Source organism: Vicugna pacos, chromosome 22 (genome assembly GCF_048564905.1).
Source record: "Vicugna pacos chromosome 22, VicPac4, whole genome shotgun sequence".
Classification (NCBI taxonomy): Eukaryota; Metazoa; Chordata; class Mammalia; order Artiodactyla; family Camelidae; genus Vicugna; species Vicugna pacos.
Genome location: NC_133008.1, coordinates 26,646,156 through 26,674,134, shown reverse-complemented (window position 1 = coordinate 26,674,134; position 27,979 = coordinate 26,646,156). Strand labels below are relative to the sequence as shown.

The 27,979-nt window shown below is 49.9% G+C and overlaps 1 protein-coding gene and 1 long non-coding RNA gene across 2 annotated transcripts; one reads left to right on the top strand and one right to left on the bottom strand.

Moving 5' to 3' along the window:
• Positions 1-7: 7 nt before the first annotated feature.
• Positions 8-27,776, bottom strand: LDLR (low density lipoprotein receptor). Its single transcript, XM_006206295.4, has 18 exons — positions 27,579-27,776; positions 22,089-22,211; positions 20,501-20,623; positions 18,478-18,864; positions 16,788-16,910; positions 14,807-14,929; positions 13,461-13,580; positions 12,857-12,982; positions 10,916-11,087; positions 10,597-10,824; positions 8,200-8,318; positions 7,774-7,913; positions 6,393-6,534; positions 6,140-6,292; positions 5,524-5,655; positions 3,602-3,679; positions 2,288-2,445; positions 8-1,659 (listed from the first exon to the last, which is right to left on the bottom strand). The coding sequence occupies exons 1-18, from the start codon at positions 27,643-27,645 to the stop codon at positions 1,624-1,626; spliced, it is 2,550 nt and encodes an 849-aa protein (XP_006206357.1). The 5' UTR covers positions 27,646-27,776; the 3' UTR covers positions 8-1,623.
• On the top strand, positions 2,413-11,516 carry LOC140688471 (uncharacterized). Its single transcript, XR_012063196.1, has 2 exons — positions 2,413-2,490; positions 10,491-11,516. It is a non-coding gene; the product is annotated as an uncharacterized lncRNA (long non-coding RNA).
• Positions 27,777-27,979: the final 203 nt, after the last annotated feature.

Below are 27,979 nucleotides of genomic sequence, written 5' to 3'. Positions count from 1 at the left end.
CCAGACACTGTATTTAAGAAATTTAATCAATCACAGTAAGATGTTCAAGCTATAAAAAACATTCTATACAGTGGTTTAAAAAGCGATACCCATCCCTGAAAAGCAACCCATATATACAACACAGGCCTGATTTTCCTGAAGAGAGCGCTGTGCACAGCATGTGCACATCTTTGTACAGAAAGGCGAGGCGTCTCAGAGACAGTTTCCCTCGATGCAGCAAACCAGGGTTTGCAAAAATAAATAGATCTCTTTTCATATATATATATATAAGTGATAAATGTTTCAACAAATATACAAAGTGCAAACATAAAAAAGCCCCCATTGGCTGTCGGGGGGTTATTTACATGCTTCAGAAAGAGAGAAGGTGTTCACAGTCTCCTGCAGGGCGGGGTGCGGTGTTCTGCGGTTGTGCAGCAGGCAGGCAGACCCCTCAGACATCTCCCTGGCTGTCTGGTTGTAAATGTGGCGACACGTGCGTCAATTTCAGAAAGCATTCTTGTTTAGTAAGTCCCACAAAATGTGGGCGCCCAGGGCACGTCTTACAGGGTGGACCCGCCATTCATGTTGTTTCAGACCGAGCCCCCCAACCCCCGCCAACCACAACTGGCTTGTGAGGGAAATTAATGGCTCGGGGGCATCTGCATAGAAGTGGAAACACCAGTAGCGAGCTCGGCTTTGAAGTCGCAATCAAGCCGACCCCCTTTCTTCCGCACACAGTACGTCTCCTGCCACAGCCAGACATCCACCTGGGCTCTCCGGCCTGGGAACCTGAACCAACGGGAACAGAAAGCAGTGCAAAACAGTAATAGTGTCGACTTTACACAACATATAACCCTGAACTGAAAAAGTGCAAGGGGCGAGGCTGCGGTCCAGACACCCGCACTGGGACCAAGGGACACAGAGAACAGAGCCGCTTCTCGCACAAGGTGGGGTGTCTCAGGCACTTAATACACATTACGGGGGACCGGTGGCTCAGGCTTTCCCTGGGAATGGCTGGGTCTTGGTGAGCGAATGGGGTTCAGCAGGCACCACCCCCTGAGGCCGGATCCTGCTGTGTCAATACCAACACCAGGGGCCCCTCCCCAGCTTGAGGGGAGGGCAGATCCGGCTTGGAAGACCCTAGTTTGATCCTGACCTGGGGGTGGCAGAGCAAGAGCCGCCCTGGCGGTCCAGCCAGGCTCTCCAGGCAGAGGTAAACACGTTCAGTCCTGAGTGTGGGGCTCGGGCCGGAGGTGTGGGTCGCACCCGCTCTCAAGCGTGCAAAGCCACTAGGTTTCTCCTGCTCCGTGTCCCTCGGGAGGAGCCCGTCAAGGAGGAGAGAAGGAACTGTCCCCCAGCTGGCCCGCCCTCCTTCTCTTCTCCTTCACATGTAACGAAAGAAAAAAGCAACCCAAACCCGTGTGCGCCGTCGGAAGCCTGTCTGCCTCCCAGACAAATAAATATATAAAACAGAGCTCTGGCGGACAGGCAGACAATGCCGGGGCCACAGCCACCAGCAGTGCTTTTGGCGCCAAGGTCTCAGGAAGGGTTTTGGGGCAGGTCGGGGTCCAGGGAGAAAGTGTCCTTCCTGCATGTGAGTGACAGGCGGCAGGTTCCGGGGAGGCACGGGACTTGAGGCGCAGCTCACGCCACATCATCCTCGAGGCTGACCATCTGTCTCTGTCAGCAAAACGATAAACACCGGAAACGATCAGTCCAACCTCTAGTAAACATGGCCAGAGGCCACCTACGCCTCACTCCCTGTCAGCCCCCCAGGCCAGTCCCCCTCATCTCCTGCCTGGACCATCACAGTCTGCTCCACCCTGGTCTCTGGCTCGGCCCTGGCCCCGGTCTCTCCCCACCACAGCCGCCCAGGGGCACCTGTGAGCACCCGAGTCTGGTCCCATCCCTCCACGGCTCCCACCTCACTCAGAGCAAAGTCCTGGCGGTGGCCCAGACTCCTGCCCCATCTGCCCCCTGTCCTCCCACTCTCCCCAGCTCGCTCCACTCAGGCCACACTGGCGGCCCCTGAGCTCCTCAAATATACCTTCGCACAGGCTGTGCCTTCTGCACACCATGCACTCCCTGCTCAGGGAAGCCTGCGTAACTGCCTCACCTGAAGCTGCATCCCCTCCCCCTCACCCCCACAGGCCACTCTGTCCCCCTTCCTGTGATCCCTTTACTTATCCTCTGTCCCCGTCCCCCTACTGTGAGAACGCCTGCTGTCTGGGGAGGGCTGGGCCCCTAGGAGGCAGGATGGACACATAAAACCCTGTGCCCTGCAGGGTCCCGAGCACGCGCGGCTCACCGAGGGGTAGGTGTAGCCGTCCTGGCTGCGGCAGATGTGGACCTCGTCCTCCGTGGTCTTCTGGTACACAGGGTTGTCAAAGTTGATGCTGTTGATGTTCCTAAGCCTCCAGTTCTTCCAGAGGAGGAAGGTCCCGAAGCACAGGAGGATGAGCAGTGCTGCGGGGGAGGCGTACCATCACGGGCTGCTCTGCCTTTTGACTTGTAAGCATCTTGGTTTTTTGGGGTTTTTTGGGGGGGAATGAACCTAGGATCTCGTGCATGCTAAGCATGCACCCCACCACTGAGTTATACCCTCCCAAGTGTATTTGTTTTTAATGCTTTGCATTTAAAGCAGTACTTGCCCGTTGTAAAAAATAATCTATGAACATAACCCATCTCTAGCTTAAGGACCACTGTGAGTGCCTTACCGCCCCCCCCACCAAACACCCAACTATTGTCAGTTCTTCCAGGTTTGTTCTGTGATTAGTCATGTGAGCTACTACTTCTTCAGAAATGGGACTGTCCTCTACATATGGAGACACAATGCACTCTCTACTTCTATTTGAAGGCAGGTGGGGCTGGATCTCTCTTTGCATCATTTATGGTGGGCCTTGGGGTGATGGTCCCTCTCCCCTCCCTACCTCATCCCCAGGATCCAGGGGACAGCCAAGGGCTCACCCAGCCCGGGAGCGTAAAAGATTCCGGCCAGTGCCCAGAGGGCGGGAGAGACTCAGGCTCAGCTGGGAAGATGCCCAGGGAGGGAGTGGGTGTCACCCTTGGGCGGCCCCAAGGGAGGTGAGGGTCCCACTTGCCAAGCCTGCCAACCCACAGCTGGACAACTGTTGGGCACCTATATCTCTGGTCTCTGGATTTCCTCAGAGAAGGAGAAAAATGGATGTGATGCTAACTGAGCCATGACCGATGGGTGAAGGCAGGAAAGCAGAGCTCTCTAAACTCCCCCTGCAAGAGGAGCGCTCACCAGGAGGCTCCCATCTCTTGTGTGTCAGTGAGACTGCCTGTCACTCACACAGAGGGCCCTGGCCCAGCCCACTTCCCCCATGTAACACATCAGCTATCCTGTCAGCTCGGGGTGGGGGGGCGTTTATTCCTCTCATGGCTGTTGTCCCCAGAGCCCGGAAGTGGCCTTGGTATACAGTAGGTGCTCAACTTTATTTGTTAAGTGAAAGCAGCTAGGAAGGGAGGCCCAGTGATAAACGGGACATGCAGCAGGGCCACCCCATTCCTGGAGGTGTGTGGACACGAAAGCTTGCTGGAGAGGGAGGTCATTTTGCAGGAAGTGGGGAACATACAGGGGCGGGGGGCGCACACTCACCAATGGGGAGGACGATGTACAGGGCCCCTGTGCTCCGGGGCCTCTCCTCGTCCAGTTGGCCAGCAGCGTTGCCCAGGGCTGTGCAGGACAAGAGAGAAAGTGAGGGGCAGGAAAACACAGGTGTCATGTCGCAGCACAAGCAAAGGGAACCCCCGCCACTTCTCAGTGTCCCCAGAAGTTCAAAGGAACCTGAGCTTGATCTCTCAGGTTTGAGGTGCCAGGCTGACTTCTACTGGGGTCTTACTTGTTAGTAATCGGGGTTATGGGATTCGGTGCGTATTTAAGAGGGTCCTTTAGCCTCGAGTTACAAGGCACTGGAGAAGGGGCCACTGGTCTCTGAGACTTAAGTCAATCCTGCAGATACACTCCTAGGGCAGGCGAGGTCACTGGTGGAATTTTTCAACCTGCATCTGCATTTGATGACAAGGAGCCTGTTCTGGATGGGGCAGGGGCCACCTTCTGTCCTTGCAATGCTCAGCAATTCCAGTGCCTGGGTTGGGTCACACCAAAGCCCCATAGTCCTCCATCAACTGTCCCCCGATGATAAGAAATACTGGGGGAGGGAGACCTCATTATGTAACCATGTGTGTGCACCTGGGCGGGACATGAGGGCCTATGCGAGTGACAGTTTCAAGGCCTCCAAACAGGCTCGTGGGCTGGGAAGACGCACAGGCCACGTCCCGGCCGCACGTCACCAGTGAGCATGCCTGGCTCGTCAGTTATACTCAAATCTCCCCTGGGCTTTCCTTCTACCGGCTGGCGGTCACGCGTCCGTGCCTGGAGTTTATACCCAGTTTTACCTTTGCGCATCTTTAAGAAATCTTGTAACAAAAACAATTTACGGCAGCAGCAGCAGTGTCCTTGAGAAATTCTTCCCTTAAAAGGGCTCCTCTGCCAAATTCGAGAAGCCCTGGGTGGGCCCATCTGGGAACTGTTTTTTTCAAGCAGTGGTCCCCAAGGGAGAAGGGCTCCAGGCCTCCCTCAACCACAGTAGTTCCTGTTTTATCTCCTTTATGGCTGAACAAAGGACTCAGCTACTCTGAGGGCAAAAAAAGGTCTGAAACTTGCTGATGTGCCTTTTTATTCCCCCCCTGGCCAGAAAAGGCTGAGCTCCATTTCTGGGCTGCTGAAAACCCAGGTCGGGCGCCCTCTGCTGGACAAGGCGGAGAATGGCAGCCTGCCCTTAATGCAGAGCCCATCTCTGACCTCCAACTGGGGAGGTAGATCATGACTTTGAGGGCAGGCTGACAAGAGGAGAGCGAGGGACTCACCTCAGGCACAAAATGTAAAGGGGTCCCCCAAAACTCAGTAATTAGTAACATTTTAATGCATTATTTTAATTAATGTCAACACCTCAAAGAACAAAATATCAAAGTTTTTAGGAAGACAGGATCTGACTGCACATTTGCAAAATCCTGCCTCATTGGGACCCTGGCCTCGAGCAGACTTATTTACAAGAACAGGTGTTTGGCCCCACCGGACATAGTTCGACAATTTGATTTTTTTTTTCAATATTGCATTAAAATACTATTTGCGTCTTGGGTTTTTTGAGGGACTCCCTTTGATGCTGCCCCAGGGAGTGAGTGCCTGACTGCCTCACACTAGTCCTGGCCCTGTTGGGCAGACACCTGGGGCAGCCAATGGGCCTTGATCACATTTCAGACTCCCAGGCCCCTCACCTGGGGACTTTGGGACCGGGCCCTTCACACGCGGTAGCCCGTGTGATCTTCACTATTACAGGGAGGTGGGCAGGCACTGTTACTGGCCCCGCTTTATGGGAAGGGAAACTGAGGCTTCAAAAGTGCACAGGCCATGCCAGAGACAGTTAGCACGGAACCAAGACTAGATCCATGCTGCCTCTTCACCGAGATGCTTATAGTCCCCTCCAGATGAACCAGGGCCAGGGTGGTCCCAGTCTTTACCTTGGTGGGTCATCGTCACCAACTCGGCCGTGGTGAGCTCAGGGCTGGCTGTGCGCTGCGGCCCCTCGGCTGTCGAGCCGACCCTCGGCCTGACTGTGGAGGACACCCGGGTGGTCACTGCAGGTTCAGTCTCTGAAAGAAGAAACATTTCCTGAGTGCCCCGTGGCCTGAGCATCCCTCACATAGCTGTGCTGCTGATGACAATGGATAGGAAGCAAGTGCCCTCGGCCACAAATACCTGAAAAGAAATGAAGTGAAGATACAAACCCACTGATATCTATGTTATTACATTCCATGTGGTTGTTCAAAAAGGAGATTCGTAATCGTTACGGATACACTGGCCCCAGATGGAGACTCCCTGAGAATGAGAAGAATTAAAAGGGGGCCACTTTCCCCCTCAATGTCCGGGTCTAAAATCAGTCTCGACCCGAGAGAGAACTGGGCGTCAAAGGGGTACTGAGTCCAGGCACAGTGCTGACACGCCCAGCGCTTGAGAAAGGCAAACTGGTGGCCTGACAACTCCTCCTGGGGCCCTGCCCTCCCACTTGACAAAGGAGCGAAGAGCGGCTCAGGGAGGTCTGGCCGCAGGGCCAACAGGCAAGGGTGGTGCCCCCACCTGTGAGGCAGCTCCGCATGTCCTTGGCCAGCAGCAGGCCGTCGGGGCAGGCACAGGTGAACTTGGGCGAGCGTGGGTTGATCTGCGGGGCCGGCAGACACAGGTACTGGCAGCCACCGTTGTGGAGGGCAGTCCTCTCACACCAGTTCACCCCTGAGGTGAGAAGGCAGGGTGAGAACGAGGTCAGAAAATTCGAGAAAACTCCAGAGCACTGGCAGGGAAGTGGAGGTGGAGGCGGCCACCCCATCTTTACCTCTCGGCTGTGTGAGGTTGTGGAAAAGGACAATGTCCTCCGGAGACAACAGGTTTTCTGCCATCAGATTAATGTCTGAGCCTGTGAGGCGGTTGGCACTGAAAATGGCTTCGTTGATAATATCCGTCCAAAATACTTTATCCTACACAGGCAAGAAGGAAGATGACAGATCCCGTCAAACATGGGGACAAGGGGCTGGGACACAGACTGCTGTCTCCCCACCCCCAGAGCTCTGGGGTTCTCTAGGAAACAAACAGTGCTAGGTGCTAGCTTCATTTTTTTCTTCAAACTTTTTTTAATTGTGTAAAATACACATAAGGTAAAATGTACCATGTTGACCATTTTTAAGTGCCCATTTCTGTGGCATTAAGTACTTCCACATTGTTGTGCAACCATCCAGCTCTGAAACTTTCCCGTCTCCCCAAACTGAAACTCTGTCCCCAAGAAACACTGACTCCCCACCCGCTCCCCCAGCCCCAGGCCCCACCATCTACTTCCTGTCTCTGAATCTGTCTCCTCTGGGGACCACCTATGAGTAGAATCATGCAGTATTTTGTCTTTTTGCGTCTGGCTTATTCACTGAGCACTTAAGGTCCATCCATACTGTAGCACATGTCAGAATTCCCTTCCCTGTTAAGGCTGAGCAGTGTGCTGTTGTGTGGATGGACCACATTTTGTTTATCCGCTCATCTGCTGCTGGGCCCTGGGGTAGCTTACACTGCTTGGCTTTTGGGACTCATGCTGCGTGAACCTGGGTATGCAAATACAGTTGACCCTTGGACAACATGGGTTTGAGCTGCAAGGGTCCACTTATACACAGATCTTTCTTTTTCAGTAGCAAATGCTACAGTCAGACACAGTTCCTGGGTGGTTGACTCCATGGACGTGTATACCGACACACGGTGGATGTGGGGGGCCAACTGCAAGTTATACTCGGACTTCCCACCGTGCAGAGGGTCAGCGCTCCCGACCCCACGTTGTTATGGGTCAACTGTACAGCAACGTTCTTCAGTTTCCCCACGGGGCCTTTAGGGCCAGATAACCCCTCGTGGTGATGCTGAGCGGCATCCTGGCCTCTGCCTGCCGGATGCTGGCAGTGACCCCACCCCACCTGGTGACAACCAAGAAGTCCTCTGGCCGGTGAGATGGCCTCCCATTGAGAACCGCCGCTTTAGACCTTTCAAGACTCTTGGTGAGAAGATGGAAATACTTCCAGGTCTAAGACCTCTTCGTGTTCCTGGGCAGTTTTCTGGCTCAGGCTTGGCTAGAACGGCTAGGCCCTGTGTGTCGGCCCAGCAGCATGAGCGCCCGTGTGCCAGCGGCGCTCAGTCAGCGGCGCCTGGCGTGAATTCCTGCAGGCGTGGACGCCCCCAGCCCTCACCTCAAAGATGGCCAAGGAGAAGGGATGTGCGAGCTTCTTCTTGTCTTCCAGGACGGTCCTCCGGTTCCCCCCGTTGACATCGATGCTGGAGATGGAGTGGAGCTTGGAGTCGACCCAGTAGAGGCGGCCACCAGAAAGATCTAGAACCGCAGTGAGGGGTGGGAGTCAAAGAGAGGTCACACACAGTGCCGGGGTAGGGGGAGGCCCTGGGGCATAGGCAGCCTGCTCTCTGCAGGAAGGCGCCTGCAAAGGACCTGGCAGAGGCATGCGCAGAAAAGCCGCTTGGACTAGGCCCCTCCATGGGAGCCTGACCTGCAGGTGGTGTGCGGAGGGAGGGCAGCTGAGTTCCAGGGTGAAAACCTCAGGGATCCACCTCTCCTCTGCAGACACTGCCTGACCCCCAGGACCACGGTCCCACCAGCTTACCCAGGGCGATGCCATTGGGCCACTGGATGTCCTCTGTCACCAGCGAGTAAATGTCCACGCCATTCAGGCCCCCCTTCTTGATCTTGGCAGGGGTTCCCCAGTCCGTCCAGTACATGAAGCTGGTGGGAGAGTGGGGAGGACGTCAGGGGAGGAGGCTCCAGCCTGCCCAGAAGAGCCCCTTTCCCCGGACACAGCCAGGCTAGACTCCCAGTCAGTCCTGGGGAGACCCGGACCCCAGTTCTTTCTGCTCCTCCGAATGTGCTGACTCCAGGCCCACAACCTGGGGCGACCTAGCAGAATTTTAGGACCTTCAACAAAGGGAGGTTTTTCATTCCAATTTCAGAGCCTGGAAATCTGCTCCCTGAGCATTGTTTTGTGAGGGCTTTTATTTATAATTTTTTAATTTTCTGTAATTTTGCTTTGCTTTTCAAATATATGTATATTTCAAATAATATATTTTTCAAATTATACATTTTTGAAATATATATAATTTCAAATATATATATTTGAAAAAGTACATATAACTGTGGTAAAATAGACATAAATTTATTGTCTAACCATTGTTAAGTGCACAGCTCAGTGGCATTAAATGCATTTACATTGTTGTACCATCACCTCCGCCATCCATCTCCAGAATTTTCTCATCTTCCCAAACTGAAACTGTCCCCATGAAACACTGACTCCCCAGCCCTGGCCCCCACCATCTTACTTCCAGTCTCTGCGACTCTGACTGCTCTGGGGACCTCATGTAAGAGCAGTAACACAGTATTTCTCTTCTGTGACTGACTGACTTCATTTAGTATACTGTCAGGTACACTGAGTTGTAGTGAGAGTCCAAATTCCTTTTTAAGGCTGAATAAAGTTCCACTGTGTGCGCACACCACATTTTGTCTCTCGAATCCCCTGCAGATGGACACTGGCATTGCTTCCGCCTCTTGGCTATTGTGAATGATGCTGCTGTGACCACAGGTGTACAAATAATCTGTTCCCATCCCTGTTGTTAATTCTTTTGGATCTCCAAGGGCTTTAAACCTCCGAGGAGATGCTCAGACTGACTCACAAACAGCCAAATACAAATTAAAACTATAGTGGAATACACCCTCCCCATCACGATGGCCAAGGTGGAAAACCTGATGGTGAGAATGTAGGGGAAACAGGCCCTCGGGTGCAACTCTGGTGGGAGGGTCAGTTTTACAATGATTTTTGGAAAGACAATTTGATGCCCTATCTATGCACATAAACTCGGTCCTAGTGATCCAACTTCTAGAATGTTATCCTGCAAATAAACTGTGAAAGACTCACGTTCAAAGGTACTCATGGCTACTCTATGTGAGGTAGGAGGAAAAAACCTAAATTTCCATGTGCTGGATAACAGTTAAATGAATCACGGTCCATCCGTTGGGCAGAGAATGAACCCCATGGGCCAAGTGAGAGAGCCATGTGGAGGAGGGAGTTTCATGGTGTGCTGCTAACTGGGGAATAAGAAATAACAAGAACAGAGCACACGAGGGCGTGAGCACAGGTATCTAAGTGGAGCGTCTGGGAGGGGCTCTCCCCTGGCAGTCGGGTGGACTGGGTGTCCCTCCAGCAGATGAGATGCACGCCTGCCAGGCCCACCTCACCCTGGGGTCTGTCCAGTCTGAGCCACGGACATCACACAGCCTAGTGTGCCTTCGCCAACATTTTCTCCCTGAGGCCAGATGTTCCCTTTTCTCTAATGATTGCAGCCAGAACGGGCTGCCCGTCTTGGGGCGGTGAGAGTCCAGCTGAGAGGTGCTGTGGGGGCAGGTGTGGTCTGACAAGTGCCAGGTATGTGGGACGGACGCCATGCTTTCTACCAACTCCCCTTGCGAAAGTGGTCAGTTGGGGCGGGATGGGGGGTATAGCTCAGTGGTGGAGCTCATGCTTACCATTTATGAGGTCCTGGGTTCGATCGCCATACCTCCCTTAATAAATACATAAACAAACCCAATTTCCCCACACACCAAAAAAGAGGGTCAGTCGGCTATCGCTGGACAAGAGGCTTCTTACATCTCTCTCGTTCTGTTTTCGTGTAGGATGCTTTACCGTATAATATGATATCAGAATTTAAATTTCTAACAAGTATTCATTCCTACTATCAATTTAAATCAGTACTTCATTTCTGATTTTGGATTCTATTCCATCGGGCAGGGCTTTTCAGGATCCGATTCCACGTCAGGTGACACAGCACACGTGGCAAGCATCCACCCTCAGGGTCCTCGAAGGGCGGGTGGGGAGGCCCACATTCTCCGCCCTGTTCTCTCTGACAGCACGAGCATTCCAGGGCTCGGGACAGCCCCCAGCCAGCTCAAATATTCCGCCACCTGGAGCCCTAACCTGGTTCGTGAACCCCACCCACCTGCTGAGAATACCCACCCATGGACGGGATCCACCGCGATGGCCCGGGGTTTGGAGCCTTTCTCCTGGAATAGCGTCTTCCTCTTCATACCCTTGGTGTCGGCAACGGAGACAGTGCCCAGGATGGAGTCAGTCCAGTATATGTTGCTGTGGATCCAATCTACCGCCAGCCCGTCGGGGGCCTGGAGATCCTCGCCGATGACAGTGTCATAGGAGGAGAAGCTGGGGGCTCTGTCGATCTGGGCACTGAGAGGGGAGGCAGAGGAGGAAGACTGTCAGCACCAGGGGCCTTCAGTCCATGAAGCGCTGGGGGGCTGCACGCAGGGCCCAGGCTCACCTGTAGATCTTCCTGTGGGACAGGTCAGACCAGTAGATTCTGTTGCTGGCCACCTCCGTGTCCAGGGCGACAACATTCCTCAAGTTGGGGATGAGGCTGGTGTACTCACTGCGGTCCAGAGTCATCTTCCTCACCTCGTGACGGTTGGTGAAGAAAAGGTACGCGATGGTGCCTGGGGAGCCAGGAATGGTGCTCAGGGCAGTGGATGGGACCCCAGCCCCCGATGTCACCCTGCAGGGTCTGGGTGAATCAGCAGAGACACCTAGGACACCCGCCTCATATATGAACCATCACCTGGGTTCTGACGCAGACCCAGGAGGGCGGCCCTCCCAGGGCTTCCTGATTCCTAGACGTGGGAAACGGCTCACATCAACTGCAGACCAACCAGCCCACACCCCCACCAGCTCCTTTAATAGGGTCTCACACTCTGGCCCACTATCCACCTGCCCTAGTCACCCCAGGGCCAGGTGCTGGGCAACCAGGGCCAGCCCTCAGCCCCAGAGCCTCTGAAATTATTCAAACTAGCCAGTCTGAAGTCTGTTTACCCCACCTCATCTGTTCCTTCTCACAGAAACCACAATAAAGGCTCTTGCCCTCACTCCTTCTGCCTCCTGACTGTTCTCAGTGCTTCCCCGGGTGGCCCCCCGTGGCGGGCTATGCCTCCTCCCCTGGGATCTGTGCATAACAAACCGCCTTCTCAATGGCACTCATGTCTCAGCCTCACCATAGCTGAACGATAGTAAAACCTAAAACCTAAACCCTAAAAGCCTAAGTGATAGCAAAACCTAGAAATGCCTAGACTCTAGCATTTCACATTTTAGAACATAAAGGTTAAAAACGACAAATGTATACAGAGTGATTCCTAAGGGTGGAGAATTCTGCTTACTGCTTTTCCTACCACTTTCCCTGTTTGATCTTCACACTCCTAAGAGGAAGGTGCTGTCGTCAACCCCGCTTACAGATGAGAGGATTAAAACTCAGAGAGGGGGAGTAACTTGGCCAAGGTCACACAGCTACTGAGTGGCAGAGCTGAGATTTAAACCAGGGCCACTCTGAGTGTGGGGGCTGTGCTGTGACCATGACACCAATATTCACCAACACACTGAGCCTTCTGCAACTGACCCGGCTCAGAATGTCCCTTCCCATGACACCATCCCAGCCCCGGGGATGGCATCTGTAGAGACACTGACCCTACAGAATGGGAGGAAAGTGAAATCTCAAAGACTGGAGGGCTTCACGCAGGGGGATGTGACAGAGCAAGGCCAAAGAGCCATCCAAACGACAACAGGGGAGAAAGGCTTAAAGGCTGAGAGACCCTTGGGGAAACAGCTCTAAAATATTTCTGCAAAAGTGGCCCTCGTTGGAATCACACCGCAAGGGTAGAAAGTGACACAAGACAAAGGATGCTGCGATGACCTGTCAGCCCCACCAGGACAGCTATGCCTCCAAAAGCATGGGACACCTTGACTTAGGTGCTTCTAAGAATTAGTGCAGGGTTGCAGTGCTAACCCAAACTTCAGGTAAAAGACACTCAACAATTTCTACTATGTGGTCTTACTATGAACTATTATATTTTGATCTCTTTTCAACGGATTTTCTTTTTTTTTCTTTATGGTATAAGTTCCTTTTGCTGGAGTGGGTGGGAGCTATTTGGGCCATGGCTTTCCATCTCTTGTCCCCTAAAGTCCCTGGGAGGACTGAGGGCTGCAAACTGTCCCACATGGGATTGACCTGAGTCTTCAGAGAAGCCAGACACATTTGGGCAGCCCCGCAGCAAGCCCAATTCCTAACAGGGCTAGGGGCTCACCTGCCAGAGGTCTAGGGAGCAAATGGTCTACCCCCAGGTCATTGCAGTCAGTGCAAAGTTCAGATGATGAAATTCCCCCACGTTTGTTTTCTGCTTGGCCAGGCCAGCCCCTCCCGCTGCCTCCCTGCACTCACCCACAGCCTTGCAGGCCTTGGTGAGGGGCTCCAGCTGGAAGCCCTCCTCACACTGGCACTTGTAGCTGCCCTCCAGGTTCACGCAGATCTGGCTGCAGGCGTCGGGATCCTGACACTCGTCAATATCTGTGAGTTGGGACAGAGAGAGATTTGGGGTGTCTTCCCCACAGGGCGTGGATGGAGCCATGGACTCCAACCAGAAGCCACGCCTCCCAGTGGCAAATAGGGGACAGCCCACCACCTCTGGGGAAGACCTCCAGGGCCGAGGATTTGGTGACTATCAGGTTCAGGAACAAAATCTTGGAAACAGCTAAGTGTTGTCTCTAACCATGACCCTGACCTCACCATTCACCTCAGAGTACAGCCAACAGGGCAAAGCTATGTCGGCTGAGATTTGCTTCTTAATTATGAATCCCAAAAGGCAAACAGCACATGCTCCCCAAGGGCCAAGCCTGTGACAGCTGGCCCATGCACCTGGCACCTCGTTAAAGCCCTGCTATCAGCCCTGAGGGGAGGACCACATCCACACCCACTTAACAGACGGGAACACTGAGGCAGAGGGCTTGACCAACATCCAGGGAAAGGATCGGGCCTAAGGAATCACCTTCACATCTGTGCTTGTCCACCAGCTGGAAGCCCTCAGGACACAGGCACTCGTAGCCAATCTTGAGGTCATTGCAGATGTGGGAGCAGCTGCCCTTGTTGTCCAGACACTCATTGGTCCCTGCATCGGACAGGGGTTGGGGACTGGTCACACTCCGGCCTCCAGCCCCCTCCCCCGCCAGCCTGTGCTCTTTCACCATCTCCATCACAATCCCCACAAAGACTTTGAGGCTCATGAAGTACCATGGCTCCATGGTAGCTATGGTCACATGCGACGCCATGGATGAACCACGAGGTCATTACAGTGAGTGAAATAAGTCGGGCACAGAAGGACAAATGCTGTACTCTTCCACCGTGAGGTCCCTAGAGGAGTCAGATCCATAGAGACAGAAGGTAGGACTGCGGATACGGAGGCTGGGGGAGGGAGTTGAGGGGGGTCAGTGTCTAATGGGGAAGAGCCTCAGTTTTGCAAGATGAAACAGTCCTGGAGATGGATGGTGGTGATGGTTGCACAACAATGTAAATGAATGTTAACACAACTGAACTGTAGACTTAAAAAATGGTTAAGATGGTAAATTATGTTTATTTTACCACAATTAAAAATTTTTTAATTATAAAAAATAAAAGCCAAAAAAAATCAAAAGAAAAAAGTTTTTAACAAAAGCCACATACCACTTACTATAGCTACATATATTAACTCATTTAATCCTCCCTACAACCCTAAAGGCAAGGGAACTCTAGCTGGGGAAACTGGGGCATGGCCGGGTTAAATGACTTTCCCAGGATCACAGTGCTGAACTCAAAACCGGGGCGCTCAGCTCCAGAATCCATGCTCTGACCCTCTACACTGGGCGCCGGCCAAAGCCAGCCCGCTCCCAGCTCTGGCACTGGCCCACAGGTAAGGTTGGTTTTGACATTTCAAAAGAGTTGAAAAGAATAAATAAAAATCAAAAGAAAAGTGATATTTCATGCCACATCAGAGTTCTTTGAAATTCAAGTTTCTGTGTCTGTACTGAAGTTTCCCGGGAGGGAACTCGGCCCCCAGCAGTCATGCGCACACATGTGCGTTTGTATGGCTGCTTTCCTGCTACACGGCCGAGCTGAACAGCTGCGACAGGGGCCGTATGGCCCGAAAAGTCCAAAATATTTACACAGCTCTGCCGAGACGACAAGCATCACATCGGCCGATGCCCAGGAGCCCTGGGAGGCGTGGGCAGCTGTTCTTCCAACTTACGGCTGTGAAAACTGAGGCGTAGAGGCCAATCCACTTATTCCCCCTCCCCCACCACGTCCCTCTCACCCCAGAGCCACAGCACTCACGGGCCTGGGTCCCACCCTGGGGCTCACCGCACTCCTTGAGGGGCTCATCTGACCAGTCCCGGCAGTCCCGGACCGAGTTGCACACTTTATCCAGGGAGATGCACTCGCCGCTCTGGCACTTGAACTTGCTGGGTCCCTCACACAAAGTCACTACGAGAGCCACAGAGGAGGGTCAGGTGCTTCTGGGCACCAGGAGCCCGCCTAGTGCTCTTTATTATATGACAGTTCATTCATGCAAGAGCAGATGCAAATGCATTTGCTAATGAAACAGAAGAATGACTGAACACCCGTGAAGCTTCCACCTAGCTTAAGAATTAGAATGATACCAAGGGCAGGGGCTGGGAAAGTCCAGGCCCACTCCCTGTTTGTTTAAATAAAGTTTTATTAGCACATAGCCCTGCCCACTGGTTTACATACAGTCAGTGGCGGTTTTCACACTATAATAGCAGAGTTGAGTAATTATAACTGAGACTATGGCCAGAAAAGCCAAAAATACTATCTGGCCTTTTATGGAGCCCTGACCTAGCCTATGACAGTGGTCTTTGCCGTCCCACCCCACTACCCCTCTTAGCAGAAGTAATGATGATCCTGAATTTGGGGGTTACCATTTCCTTATTTTTTCATTAATAGTTCTATCAAACAGTTATAAATGAGTAATAAATTGTTGAATTTTGCTTGGTTTTGAGCCTTATATAAAAACTGTATCTAGTCACCTCCTGCAACTTGCTCCTTGCTGCCAACCCCAAGGTTATGAGGTTGGCCTGTGCTGCAGCTGGGGGCTGTGGCCTCATCTTCTCAGCTGTATGATATTCCACTGTGCAACTACATCCTCCATTTTAAAATTATTTCCATATACCCCTGTTCATAGGAGCACTGTTCACAATGGCCCAGGGGTGGAAGCAACCCAAGTGTCCATCGACAGATGAATGGATAAACAAAATGTGGTCCAGCAATACAATAAAATATTATTCAGCCTTAAAAAAGAAGGAAATTCTAACACATGCTACTAAATAGATGCACACTGAAGACATTATGCTAAATGCAAGAAACCAGTCACAAAAGACAAACACTGTGTGGTTTCACTTACATGAGGTCCCTAGAGGAGTCAGATTCCTGGAGACAGAAAGTAGGATGGTGGGTGCTGGGGGCTGGGGGAGGGGGCCGGGGACTGAGTGTTTAATGGGGACAGAGTCTCAATTCGGGAAGATGAAAAGAGTACCGGGGATGGATGGTGGTGATGGTTGTACAACCCGTGAATGTACTTAGCACAACTGAACTGTACCCATAAAAATGGTTAAGACGGTAAGTTTTATATGTATTTTACCACAATTAAAAATTTTTTTAAATCTTTTAAAAACTGAATTATAGTTGATTTATAATGTGTTTCTAGTACAGCACAGTGATTCAGGTATACATATACATATATATTCCTTTTCATATTCTTTTCCATTACAGTTTATCACAAGATATTAACATAGTTCCCTGTGCTGTACAGTAGGACCTTGTTGTTTATTTTACATATAGTTGTTTGTATCTGCTAATCCCAAACTCCTGATTTATCCCTACCCCACTAAAATTTTTTTTTAAATTAATTCTACTGCTGATGAAGATTTGGGTTGCTTCCAGTGATTTGCTGTTACGAGAGGGCTGCCCTGCACGGTCCCGAGCCTGTCTCCCAGGGCCCAGGGGCAAGTTTTTCCTGGCATCGTTCCCAGGAACTGCTATCTTGCAAATTCAGGGAAGTGCTTTACACAGAACGGTCCTGTGCAGGTATTTCCGAGCTCAAGTTCATCAGCTCTGTACTCTGGCACCTCATGAAACCTCACAGTCCCTGAAGTAGGTGCTTTAGTTTTGCACATTTTTCAGATAAGCAGCAGTAAGGCTCAGGGAGGTCAAGTAACTTGCTGCAGGACACACAGCCGGTGTGAAGCCGACCTAGGAGGCTCCCCCCTTGTCTGGGATGCAGTGGGCTTGTGCTCCAACGCCACCCCACAGCCCAGGAGCTCACCGTTGATGCAGCCCAGCTCGTCGCTCAGGTCCTTACAGTCATACTCCCTGTCGCACTGCCGGCTGCCGTGGATGCAGGCCCCGTCCGAGCACTGGAACTCGTCGGGCCGGCAGGTGGCCTCGGCTGGGAAAGGCAGAGCCAAGTGTGGAAAGTAAGAAGGTGGGTAGGAAAGCACCCTAACCCAACCATTAAGTTTTCTTAAGACTTCTCCCCAGTCTGTCCTACGCATGTTTCAAAACAGGACATTTCATTAAAAAAGTAGGTCAACCTGAGAGGCCATTCTCAGCAGAAAAGCAATGGTGTGATCCCAGTCGAGACAGAGGCCGGCCAGGTACGTTCTGATAAATCAGATCAAGACCACCGAGTGTAATACAGCCAATCAAGCGAACATAAAAACTGTTTCTGAGCTGACACTACCTGAACATGATGACATTGACATCACAGTGAAATCTTGGAGAATGCATGTGGGTCACTGGGATAGGGCAATTCGAGCCATGATCTAGAACTTGACCTCAAACAGGGTTTGCTGCTTCACGCAAATTTATGCTTATAGGTTTCCCGTGGGTTATTATACTTCACAATAAAAATGTTTACCATTTGAAATTTTGACTTCAGGATGTCTGTGAAAAGCGATGATATATCTATGGGCAGAATGATTCCTCCCTTCACCTTCTAAAAAACATGCTAATTTTTAGAGCTCTTTATTTTTAAGTGGGTACTGGCTGTGCTGAGCCCTACGTAAAGAAGGATCCTGTTCTTCACCTATGTGTGTATCATTGCATTAAAGGCTCATGAGTTATGGAGAGTCAGTGAGTTTGTCTTCAGTTTTAGACCTGATCACATAAAATACAAACAGCTGAAGACTTTGTTTTCTAATTTTTAAAAAAATTTGAGGTAATTAGTTTTGTTTATTTACTTATTTTACTTTAACGAGGGTACTGAGAAGTGAACCCAGGACTTCGTGCATGCTAAGTATGCGCTCTACCACTGAGCTATACCCTCCCTCCAATTGTTTTTAAAAGGTGACCTTTAAAACAGTCTACACAGCAGGTAGGGGGATATAAACTAACCATGTGTGGCTATTTAACTTTCAACAAATTAAAATGAAATAAACCTAAGAATTCCATTCTTCAGTGACACCAGCCACACTGGCTAGCGCTCGTGCATCACGGGAAGTTCTACCGGATGGCACTGGTCTCTAACCAAAGCCCATGAATGCCAACACCACTGCCTCACCTACAGGGGAGGAGACCCCAGCACAGTGAGGCTAAGTCCTTGGCCAAGCGTCACACAGCCAGGCCAGGAGCCCAGGATCTGTCTGGACCAAAATAATACTGCAGGCTGTAGTTTGCTCCCCTGGCCAGAAGAGATTAACTGATGGTGGGGTGGGCACAGCTCAGTGGTAGAGTGCCTGCTTAGTGTGCAGGATGTCCTGGGTTCAATCCCCAGTACCTCTGTTATGAATGAATGAATGAATAGAATCATATACTGCAAAAAAAAATACAAATAAAAAGTATCCTTTGGAGGATGGCTTGACTGCCATGTGATCAGAAAGACTGGAAGAAACAGGAAATGGGACTGACTTTCTTGCTGTGTGATTGGAAATTGTTTAACCACCTAAAGGCACTGTCCCTTTGCCCCACCTGGGGGAGCCCAGGGACAATTGTGGGGCCCCGCCAGGCACCCCTACCGCAGTTCTCCTCATCAGACTTGTCCTTGCAGTCAGGGTCACCGTCGCAGTGCCAGCTGGAGTGGATGCATTCACCGCTGCGGCAGTGGAACTCGAGGGCCGAGCAGGGGTGGTTGTCCTCTGAGGTGGCGGACGTGTTGCGGCCCCCGCAGCGCTCTGGCCACTCGTCCGACCCGTCCTCGCACTCGGGTTCACCGTCGCAAGCCCACAGCTCGGGGATGCAGGTGGAGCTGTTGCACTGGAAGCTGGCAGGGCCGCAGGTGGGCGGCGGGCAGGATGCCTCGTCTGAGCCGTCCAGGCAGTCCAGGTCCGAGTCACAGACGAACTTGAGGGTGATGCACTTTCCGTCATGGCAGCGGAACTCGTCCTCAGAGCACGTCTTGGGGGCTGCAGGGACAGATGGGACATGACAGCTTGGTCACCGGGGAGCCCCTGCCTCCCGACACCAGCCCATTGCACAGACGGGGACCCTGAGCAGGGGAGAGGCCAGAGCCCAGGGAGTGGACTCGGGGGTTGTGGTCAGGCGCCCTAGACTCGGAACCACTGCCCTGGCCAGACGCCCGCCCAGCTTCTGGGCCCCCTCTGTGCCTCGGTTTCCTCCCCGTTCATGCCTCAAGGCATTGCTGTGGGACTGAGGAGAAAGCTCTCAGGTTGGGCTGGGCACACAGGAAGCACTATGTAAGTTTGCACAGGGTACTGTATTCAATATCTTGTAATAAACTAAGGAAAATGGAAAATAATACAAAAATAATATATATATAACCGAATCACTTTGCTGTACACCAGAAATTAACACATTATAAATTAACCATACTTCAATTTTTAAAAAATAGCTGGGGAAAAAAGTTTGCTCTTGAGGGCTGGGTATAGCTCAGGGGTAGAGCCCACGCCATGGTCCAATCGCCAGTACCTTCATTAAAAAAAATAAAAAATGAAACACTTCAAAAAAGTTTGTTGTTATTATTTGATTTTTTTTAAATTTATGATGATACTGGATTTTTTTTAGAGGTATAATTGACGTACAGTGCTATGTTATTTTCAGGTGCAGAACACAGTGATTCAATATTTTTATGTATTACAAAATGATCACCACTATAAGTCTAGTTACCACGTGTTACCATACAAAGTTATTACAACATTATCGGCTATATTCTCCATGGTGTGCCTTACATCCCTGTGACTTACTTATTTTACAGCAGAAAGTTGGTACCTATTAATCACCCTCACCTATTTCACTCATGCTCCCACCTGCCAGATTCGCCAGTATTAAAGAGCCAAAAAAAAAGAGTGAGGTGATGGAGGTGTTAACTAACCCTACTGAGGTATATATATGTGTACCAAATCATCACATTGTATACTCTGAACTCACACGATGTTATATATCAATTATATCTCAACAAACCTGGAAGGAAAAAAAAAAGTGCCTGGAAAAGAACACCAATCCATTTATTTTTTAAATTAAAAAAAAATTTGGGGGGGGAATGAATTAGGTTTATTTATTTATTTTTAACAGAGGCACTGATGATTGAACCCAGGACCTCATGCATGCTAAGCACACACTCTACCACTGAGCTATCCCCTCCCTTCCCAATCCCTTTTATTTTAAAATGTTCCCCAGGGAGTTGTTTTATCACTAACCAAGGTCACATGTACATTCCTAAGGTAAAGGTAAGTAAACACTTTTTTGTTTTTAAGACTCTCTTAGGGGTTTTCATATTTTGTGAACTTGAAGATTTGATATGATCATAGTTATTTAAAATTTTCCCAGGGTTTCTTTTTTTAAACCCTTACTTAATTAAAAAAAAAAAACTACACAACTGAAAAAGAAATTAGAAATAATTAATAAAATCAAAGAGCCAAGACAGAACCAGCTGCAAAGTGCCTTCTCCTCTGAAACTCTCAGCCTTATTTCTTCAAGGAACCCTCAGCTTAGGGAACAAACTCCGACCTTGGACTGGAACCCAGTCAGGTCACTTGGATGCGGGCAGGGCCCTGAGGCCGCTAGGCAAGGGACCCCACTTACGACAGCCTTCCTCATCCGAGCCGTTCTCGCAGTCCACCTGCCCGTCACATCTCCAGAATCCAGGAATGCAGCGGTTGACCTGGCCTCCACAGCTGAAGTCCCCCACTTTGCAGGTGACAGACACTGTGCAAGAAACAGGACTGAGCCTTAGCACCAGAGGAAAGACCAATCTGCCTCACCAGTCCCAGCTTTGCAGAGGAAAGACTCAGAGTTCTCTGAAAGGGATTGCGGAGCCCATCTTTCTGGGTCACAATAAAGGACATTTAATGAAGATTGTTAAAAAAAATTAGATGCTAGGTGCTGCAAAGGTTTTGGAATGAGATAGAGGTGGTGGTTGCACAGCACTGTGAATGTGTTAATACGATTGAACAGGTCGCTTTATTTTTTGGCATTTTTTTAAACTGAAATATAGTTGATTTACAGTGTGTTAGTTTCATGGCCTAAATGTCCATCGACAGATGACTTGATAAAGATGTGATATATTTATAAAATGGAATAGTATTCAGCCATAAAAATGACAACATAACGCCATTTGCAGCAACTTGGATGTCCCTGGATAATGTCATTCTAAGTGAAGTAAGCCAGAAAGAGAAAGAAAAATACCATATGAGGTCGCTCATATGTGGAATCTACAAAAAAAAAAAAAAGAACATAAATACAAAACAGAAACAGACTCATAGACATAGAATACAAACTTGTGGTTGCCAAGGGGGAGAAGGGTGGGGAGGGACAGACTGGGAGTTCAAAATTTGTAGATACTGACAGGCATATACAGAATAGATAAACAAGTTTATACTGTATAGCACAGGGAAATATTTACAAGATCTTGTGGTAGTTCACAGCAAAAAAGAATGTGACAATGAATATATGTATGTTCATGTATAATTGAAAAATTGTGCTCTACACTGGAATTAGACACATTATAAAATGACTATAACTCAATAAAAAATGTTTAAAAAAAAAAGAAAAAACCAAAACAAAACAATGTGTAAGTTTCAGGCATATAGCAAGTGATTTAGTTTTTTATATATGTATATATATGTCTTTTTCAGATTCTATTCTATTTTAGGTTATTATAAAATATTGATTATAGTTCCCTGCTCTATACAATGGGTCCTCGTTGTTTATCTATTTTATATACAGTAGTGTGTATCTGTTAATACCAGACTCTTAATTTATCCCTCACCCATCCCACCAACTGGTCATTTTAAAATGGTTAATTTTGTGTTATGTGAATTTCACCTCAATTTTTTAAAAAGAGCTGTTAAAAGTCACAGTAACAACAAGGTCCTACTGTGTAGCACAGGGAACTATATTCAATATCTTGTAATACTCTATAATGAAAAAAAGTGAGAAGGAATACATATATAATTGAATCACTGTGTTGTACACCAGAAACTAACACAACATTGTAAATCGACTATACTTCAATTAAAAAAAAGGAAAGAAAGTTCCAGTAATATCTCCTCTCCCCAACTCTCAATTCATGGCCGAATACATCAGTATGACTATAGCCAATTTCCACCTCATCTGTCACCCGCTGTCTTCAAAATGTTTAGGAGACATGTCACGCCCACAGGGGACTCACTGCACGTATCCTGGGACTCATCGGAGCCATCCTGACACTCAGTGGTCCCGTCGCAAACCCATCTGTAGGAGATGCATTTCCCATCTTGGCACTGGAACTCGTTTCTCCCACATCTGTCTTCCACTGAGAGAGAAGGAAAGGAGAATGAAGGATCAGTGCCAGGATCTGAAACTGACCATGCTCCCTGTGTCTATTTCCTGCTAACTGAAGAATGAAACAGAAATACAATCCTATTCTAGCAGTCAGGTTTCCCAAGAAATGAAACTCACAACAAGCTAAATTTCATGAACCACAAGTATCTGGAGGGGCAAAGAATACATCCATAAGAGGGAGGGGTTAGCTCAGTGGTAGAGTGCCTGCCTAGCAAGCACAAGGTACTAAGTTCAATCCCTAGTACCTCCACTCAAATAATAAGTAAACCTAATTACCTCCTCCCCTAAAAAAAAAAAAAAGGAAAAAAGAATACACCCATTTCTCCATTTTTGGGAGGCGAGAAATACTCTAGCTCCTAATGATTTAGGTGGTGACTTGGAAGTCGACATTTATCACAACTCACAGAACTCTTCATTTAACCTCTATCCATTTTATAGTATGTCAATTACCCCTCAATTTAAAAAAAACAAACTCTGGGTTTTTCAAAGTTCAAGCCTAATGCTCACGCCAGAGGTTAGGAAACCAGTCAGGCGATATTAGGAGAGATATAAGGAGGGGCCACAAGGAGGCCAGAGGTGATAGAAATGCAAAGAGTGTTTGGAAGCATCCACAGAACTTGGTAACTGAGTTGCAAGGAGGCCAGGTGGGAGGTGGCCACCGTGAAGAGCCCAGGGAACAAGGAGAATGGTAGAAAGACAGGAGACAAGGGAAGGGAGAAGCAAGTGCGCTGAGCTCTGGAATCTGCTGCTTTTGGGACACAGACTGATAGAGACACGCAAATCAAAACTACAATGCTAGGGGAGGGTCGAGCTCGGTGGTAGAGCGCCTGCTTAGCATGTATGACGTCCTGGGTTCAATCCCCAGTGCCTCCATTAAATAAACAACAACAACAACAAAAACTACTGGTCAGAATGGTCATCATTAAAAAGTCCACAAACAAGGAATGCTGGAGAGGGTGTGGAGAAAAGGGAGGCCTCCTACACTATTGGTGGGAATGTAATTTGATGCAGCCCCTGTGGAAAATATGGAGATTCCTTAAAAAAAACTAAAGTTACCATGTGATCAAGTAATCCCACTACTGGACACATTTGGAGAAAACTTTGACTTGAAAAGATATGTGCACCCCAATGTTCATTACAGCACAATTTTTGGGGGGGGGAGGTAATTAGGTTTTATTTATCTATTTATTTATTTAAAGGAGGTACTGGGGATCAAAACCATGACGTCATGCATGCTAAGCATGCTCTTTACCACTGAGCTATATACCCTACCCTCTATGGCAGCACTATTTACAATAGCCAAGACATGGAAGCAACCTAAATGTCTATCTACAGATGAATGGATAAAGAAGATGTGGTGTGTACACACACACACACACACACACACACACACACACACACACACAGTGGAATACTACTCAGCCATAAAAAAGAATGCCATTCGCAACATGGATGGACCTAGAGATGATCATACTAAGTGAAGTAAGCCAGAAAGAGAAAGACAAATACCATACGATATTACTTATAATTGGAATCTAAAAGAATGACACACATGAACTTATTTACAAAACAGAGACAGATTCACAGGCATAGAAAACAAATGTATGGTTACCAAAAGGGAAAGAGAGGGAGGGATAAATTAGGAGTTTGGGATTAGCAGATACAAACTACTATATACAAAACAGACAAGCAGCAAGGTCCCTCTGTACAGCAAAGGGAACAATATTCGATATCTTATAATATCCTGTAATGAGACAGACTATGAAGAATAAAAAAAAAAAAAAACACAGACTGACAAATGAATTGCCCAGCTACGGGTCCAAACAGGATACCTCCCTCAGAGATGAGTCTACAATACACCCCACACCCTACACCCCACTGACTCACAGCCGAATTTTGATCATGCCTGAAAAAGGAAATGACTCACTTTCTGTTGCTGGCACACAGGGTGGGCAAAAAGCAATCGAAATTCCAGGACTCTCAGAAAAAAGTAAAAAAGGAAGTTCAGGCAAGGGGCATTCACAATGAGGATCCCGGAGGAACTTCTGTCATTCTGTCTCCCATTGAGGAGACCGGAGCTTTGGATACCACTAATCCACTTGGCAACAGGACCCATCTTACCAATGAAATGTGCCACCAGGAAGATGAGAAATATTCGTGATCTCTTTAAAGAGGGATAAGGAACAATAACCCCTTTCCCTGGACTACAAGCCTTCCCCTGGCAACAGTTATTCAAGTATTTGCTTGTCACAGATGGCTGAAGATCTCAGCAGCAGGAAGACCCCACCACTACCTATTTCTATCTGAACAGGTCATGCAACAGCCGGCCAACAGCCCCAGATGGATTTTACTGTTACAGACAGCGGTCTGCTGGGAAATAAGTCCCATGGCCCTGCTTGTGGGGATGGGGATGAGGACCAGAGAGCACCAAGGGACAACACATCAGATGGGTGTCCCCACAGCAGGCAAACGGACAGAACTAGTCCTGTTTCAAATACCACAGCCCAAAGAAACCACACGTCTTTCTGGCTTCCTTCCTGTTCCAGGAGCAAGGGTTGGGTTTTTCCTGTCAGTCTCATTTGAATTTCAGCCAAGGCAAACAGAGTTCCCCATCCCCTCTCTCCTCTTGCTGGAGATGCCTCAAACCACAGAAGCATCGCCCTGCCCTATCCAAATCTCTAAACTCTAGCCCTTAGATCTCTCTGGTCACGAGTGACAAGTCAGGAACAAGGTTATCGAAACACAAAGAGGAATACACATTTCTGCTTTTTTCTCCAGCACACAAATGAGGTGGTAAATGCTTTCGATGTTTTATTTCCGCAGCTACTGAAGATCGTAGTTGTTCGGGGAAATCAAATTCATACATAGAATCACTTCCTTGAGAAAAGAAATGGCTGGAGCTAACAGACTCAGAAGAAAATGAATGAGAAATCTGTTGATCAGTGCTCTTTTTCAAAAGAGGTGACACCAAGGTACTTTCCGCAGGGGTGATCTCTATGGTAGATTTTGTTGCCTGCTCCTTTGGGGAGGGGTACCCTGTTTCTGTCACTGTTCCCTGCTGGCTACTTCCACAGTGTCTTAGCAACACATGGTCACTTGCTTGACAGTGGGGCAGAGTGTGAACGCTGTTAACGTACTTAATACTGAAGGTAAGTGGGCATCAAAGCACCAAGCATAAAAAGCATCTAGAATTGGATCTTATCAGAGGACGAACCCTACAGAGAGAAGGAACACCCTAGAAAAACAGAATGAGGCACATATTTCCCCTGAAAGCTCTGCAGTCTCAAACAACACTCTCCCTATCTTTTGCCAGTGTTGCCCTGGAAGAAAAATATGTCTGGCAATGAACAATGAATCCCCTTGGGGCATGTTGCTAAAGCAGACACAATTCTCAGCAGGATCACCCAGAAAGGAGAGTTGGGGTGTGTCCCTAGCTAATTTGATACCCGCCCTGCCCCCCCGCCCCCCCCACCCAACTGATTTTGATCTGGCTAAGGGAAAGTATGCAATTAAGATTCCAACTACTTCAATTCCCAAAGGAAACAAGAAATTCCGGCCCCGAGGGCAAACTGGAGTAGCCAGGGCTGCTATAAACATACATCATTAACATCAGAGAAGTTACCCGGTAAATGCCAGCTCTCAAGAGTCTGGGGAATGCATCTGGACTCAGAGCTTCCTTGAGAACCGAAATACATCAGATTCTCAACCACAGTGAAAGAGGAAACTAAAGGAAGCAACACATCTTGCCCAAGACTTCATTGCCATTATTTCCTCTTCAGGAAGGAGTGGAGCAGTGTGTGAAATACAGGTTGATCAAATGCTTCTTGACCAAGCCAAGCTCCCTCCTTTTCACACAACTGGGCGGCCGAATTATTACACTAATCCCCTGCCATGTGGCTGCAACCTCCCTTCCTCTCCTCCTACAGGAAACTGATGTGTCACAAGTACTGATTCCAAGAGTTCAAAGGTCTCTGCTCAAAGCCACTTCCCTGCCAATAAAAAAAAGCTTCCTGCATCCGGTTAATCAAACAATCCCAATTCTTATCTAGGCTTAGCTGGTTGTAAGTAGGAAAGAACCATTACTCTATTATCCTGGGCGAGGTCAAACGCCTCTGGCAGGCAATGGATAACTCAGGATCGCGCACCAACTACCCAAGAGAAATTTAGACAAATCTAAATTTCAAACCCCCTAAAACGAAAGGTCGTCTTGTGGGGAGCTGCACAGAACACATTTAGCGCCTCTGAACAAACAAGGCAACCCCGAGGGGTTCATCGGTCCCTGAAGGTCTCCGTGAAGTGCCCTTCGCGTCCGATCGAGGGCCAGGAATTTGTGAGGCAACGGTTCAGCCTGGGAAGGAATCGAGGCCTTGAGGATGGCCTGTGGGGACATGTCTGCGAACTTGTCCAGGGCGGGCGGAGCGCGGGCGACCCCGATGGCAAAGTGGGGACGAAGGCCTCGCCACAAGAGCACGGAGGAAACCGAGGCCTTCGCTGAGGGGGCCCAGGCGCTCGGCGGGGGCCTCGTCCATGCTCGCGGTGAGTCTCCAGAGGCCCAGGACGTGTGGCCTCTTTTGTGACAGGAGCCCGGGACGGACGGGAGGAATCTCCTTCGACCTCACCAAGAACGAGGTGCGGCGTGAGTCGTGAGCCAGCCCCGCCCCGCGCCGCGCGCGCCTCCGCAGCCACGGCGTCCTATTGGCCAAGGGGAGTGGCTCGAGGCTCGCCTGTTCGAATGGCGCCCAATGGGAGCTCGGGGGAGGGCCCACGGGAAAGAAGGCGGGGCTGGAGGCGGTGGCCTCTGGCGGAAGCGTGGTTCGCGGACCGTGGTGGGCTCGTTCTGCTCAGCTCCGGGAGCTAGCAGCGCGCTCCGGGAGCTAGCAGCGCGCTCCGGGAGCTAGCAGCGCCCTCCGGCAGCACACAGCCAACTTGGCCGCCGCCGTAACCCCTGCCGGGGAATCTGCACGAGGAAGCGCCCGCAGGGACCTCCAGGCTGAGCAGCCTGGTTTCGGGTCATTCTCACCCCTGGAATAACTCTGGCAGGGGGTCCCAACCCCCGGGGCTGAAGGTCCGCGTGCCCCGCTCTAATAAGTCTCCATTGGGTGGTGACTTGTGGGGAAAGCCGCACCCCGTTTCCTCTGACTCTCCTAGACCCTCCAAACACTCGCGCGCCCTTTAGTGCTCCCTCCAGCCATTTGGGAGGGACTACGTGCGATTTTCCCACAAGTCACCCAAGGATGGAGTGATTTTTTTCCGTTCTCTCTCCCCCAGAATTACCAAGGGGGATCCCTGAGTTGGGGGCTCACCCCTACCCCGCACGGGCTTCTGGAGCCAGCCTTACCTGCAGCCGACCCCGCAGCGAGGAACAGGGCAACGGCCCAGCGCAGCCCCCAGCCCGCGGGTCTCATGCTCTCAGCCTCCACCTGCAACGCCCCGGCCCGGGCTGCTATCCGCTGTGTCCGCTCTGGTAACCCTGGCGTCGCGCGGCCCGGACGCGACTGCACGCGGGGCCCCAGTCATTTGCAGCATTTCAATGTGAGGTTTCTCGCGGAGGGAGGAGTTTGCAGTGGGGTGATTTTCAAATATCTTCACCTCACTGCAAGAGGAGGAGTCTCGAGAGGAGGAGTTTCGAACGGCCGATGTGACATGGGCTCCTTAACCCTTGAAGCCCTGACTCTGATTCCAGTCCTTCTCCAAAGCCGCTCCTGGACTGGCTGCTGAATTTATCCTATTTTGGCTGCC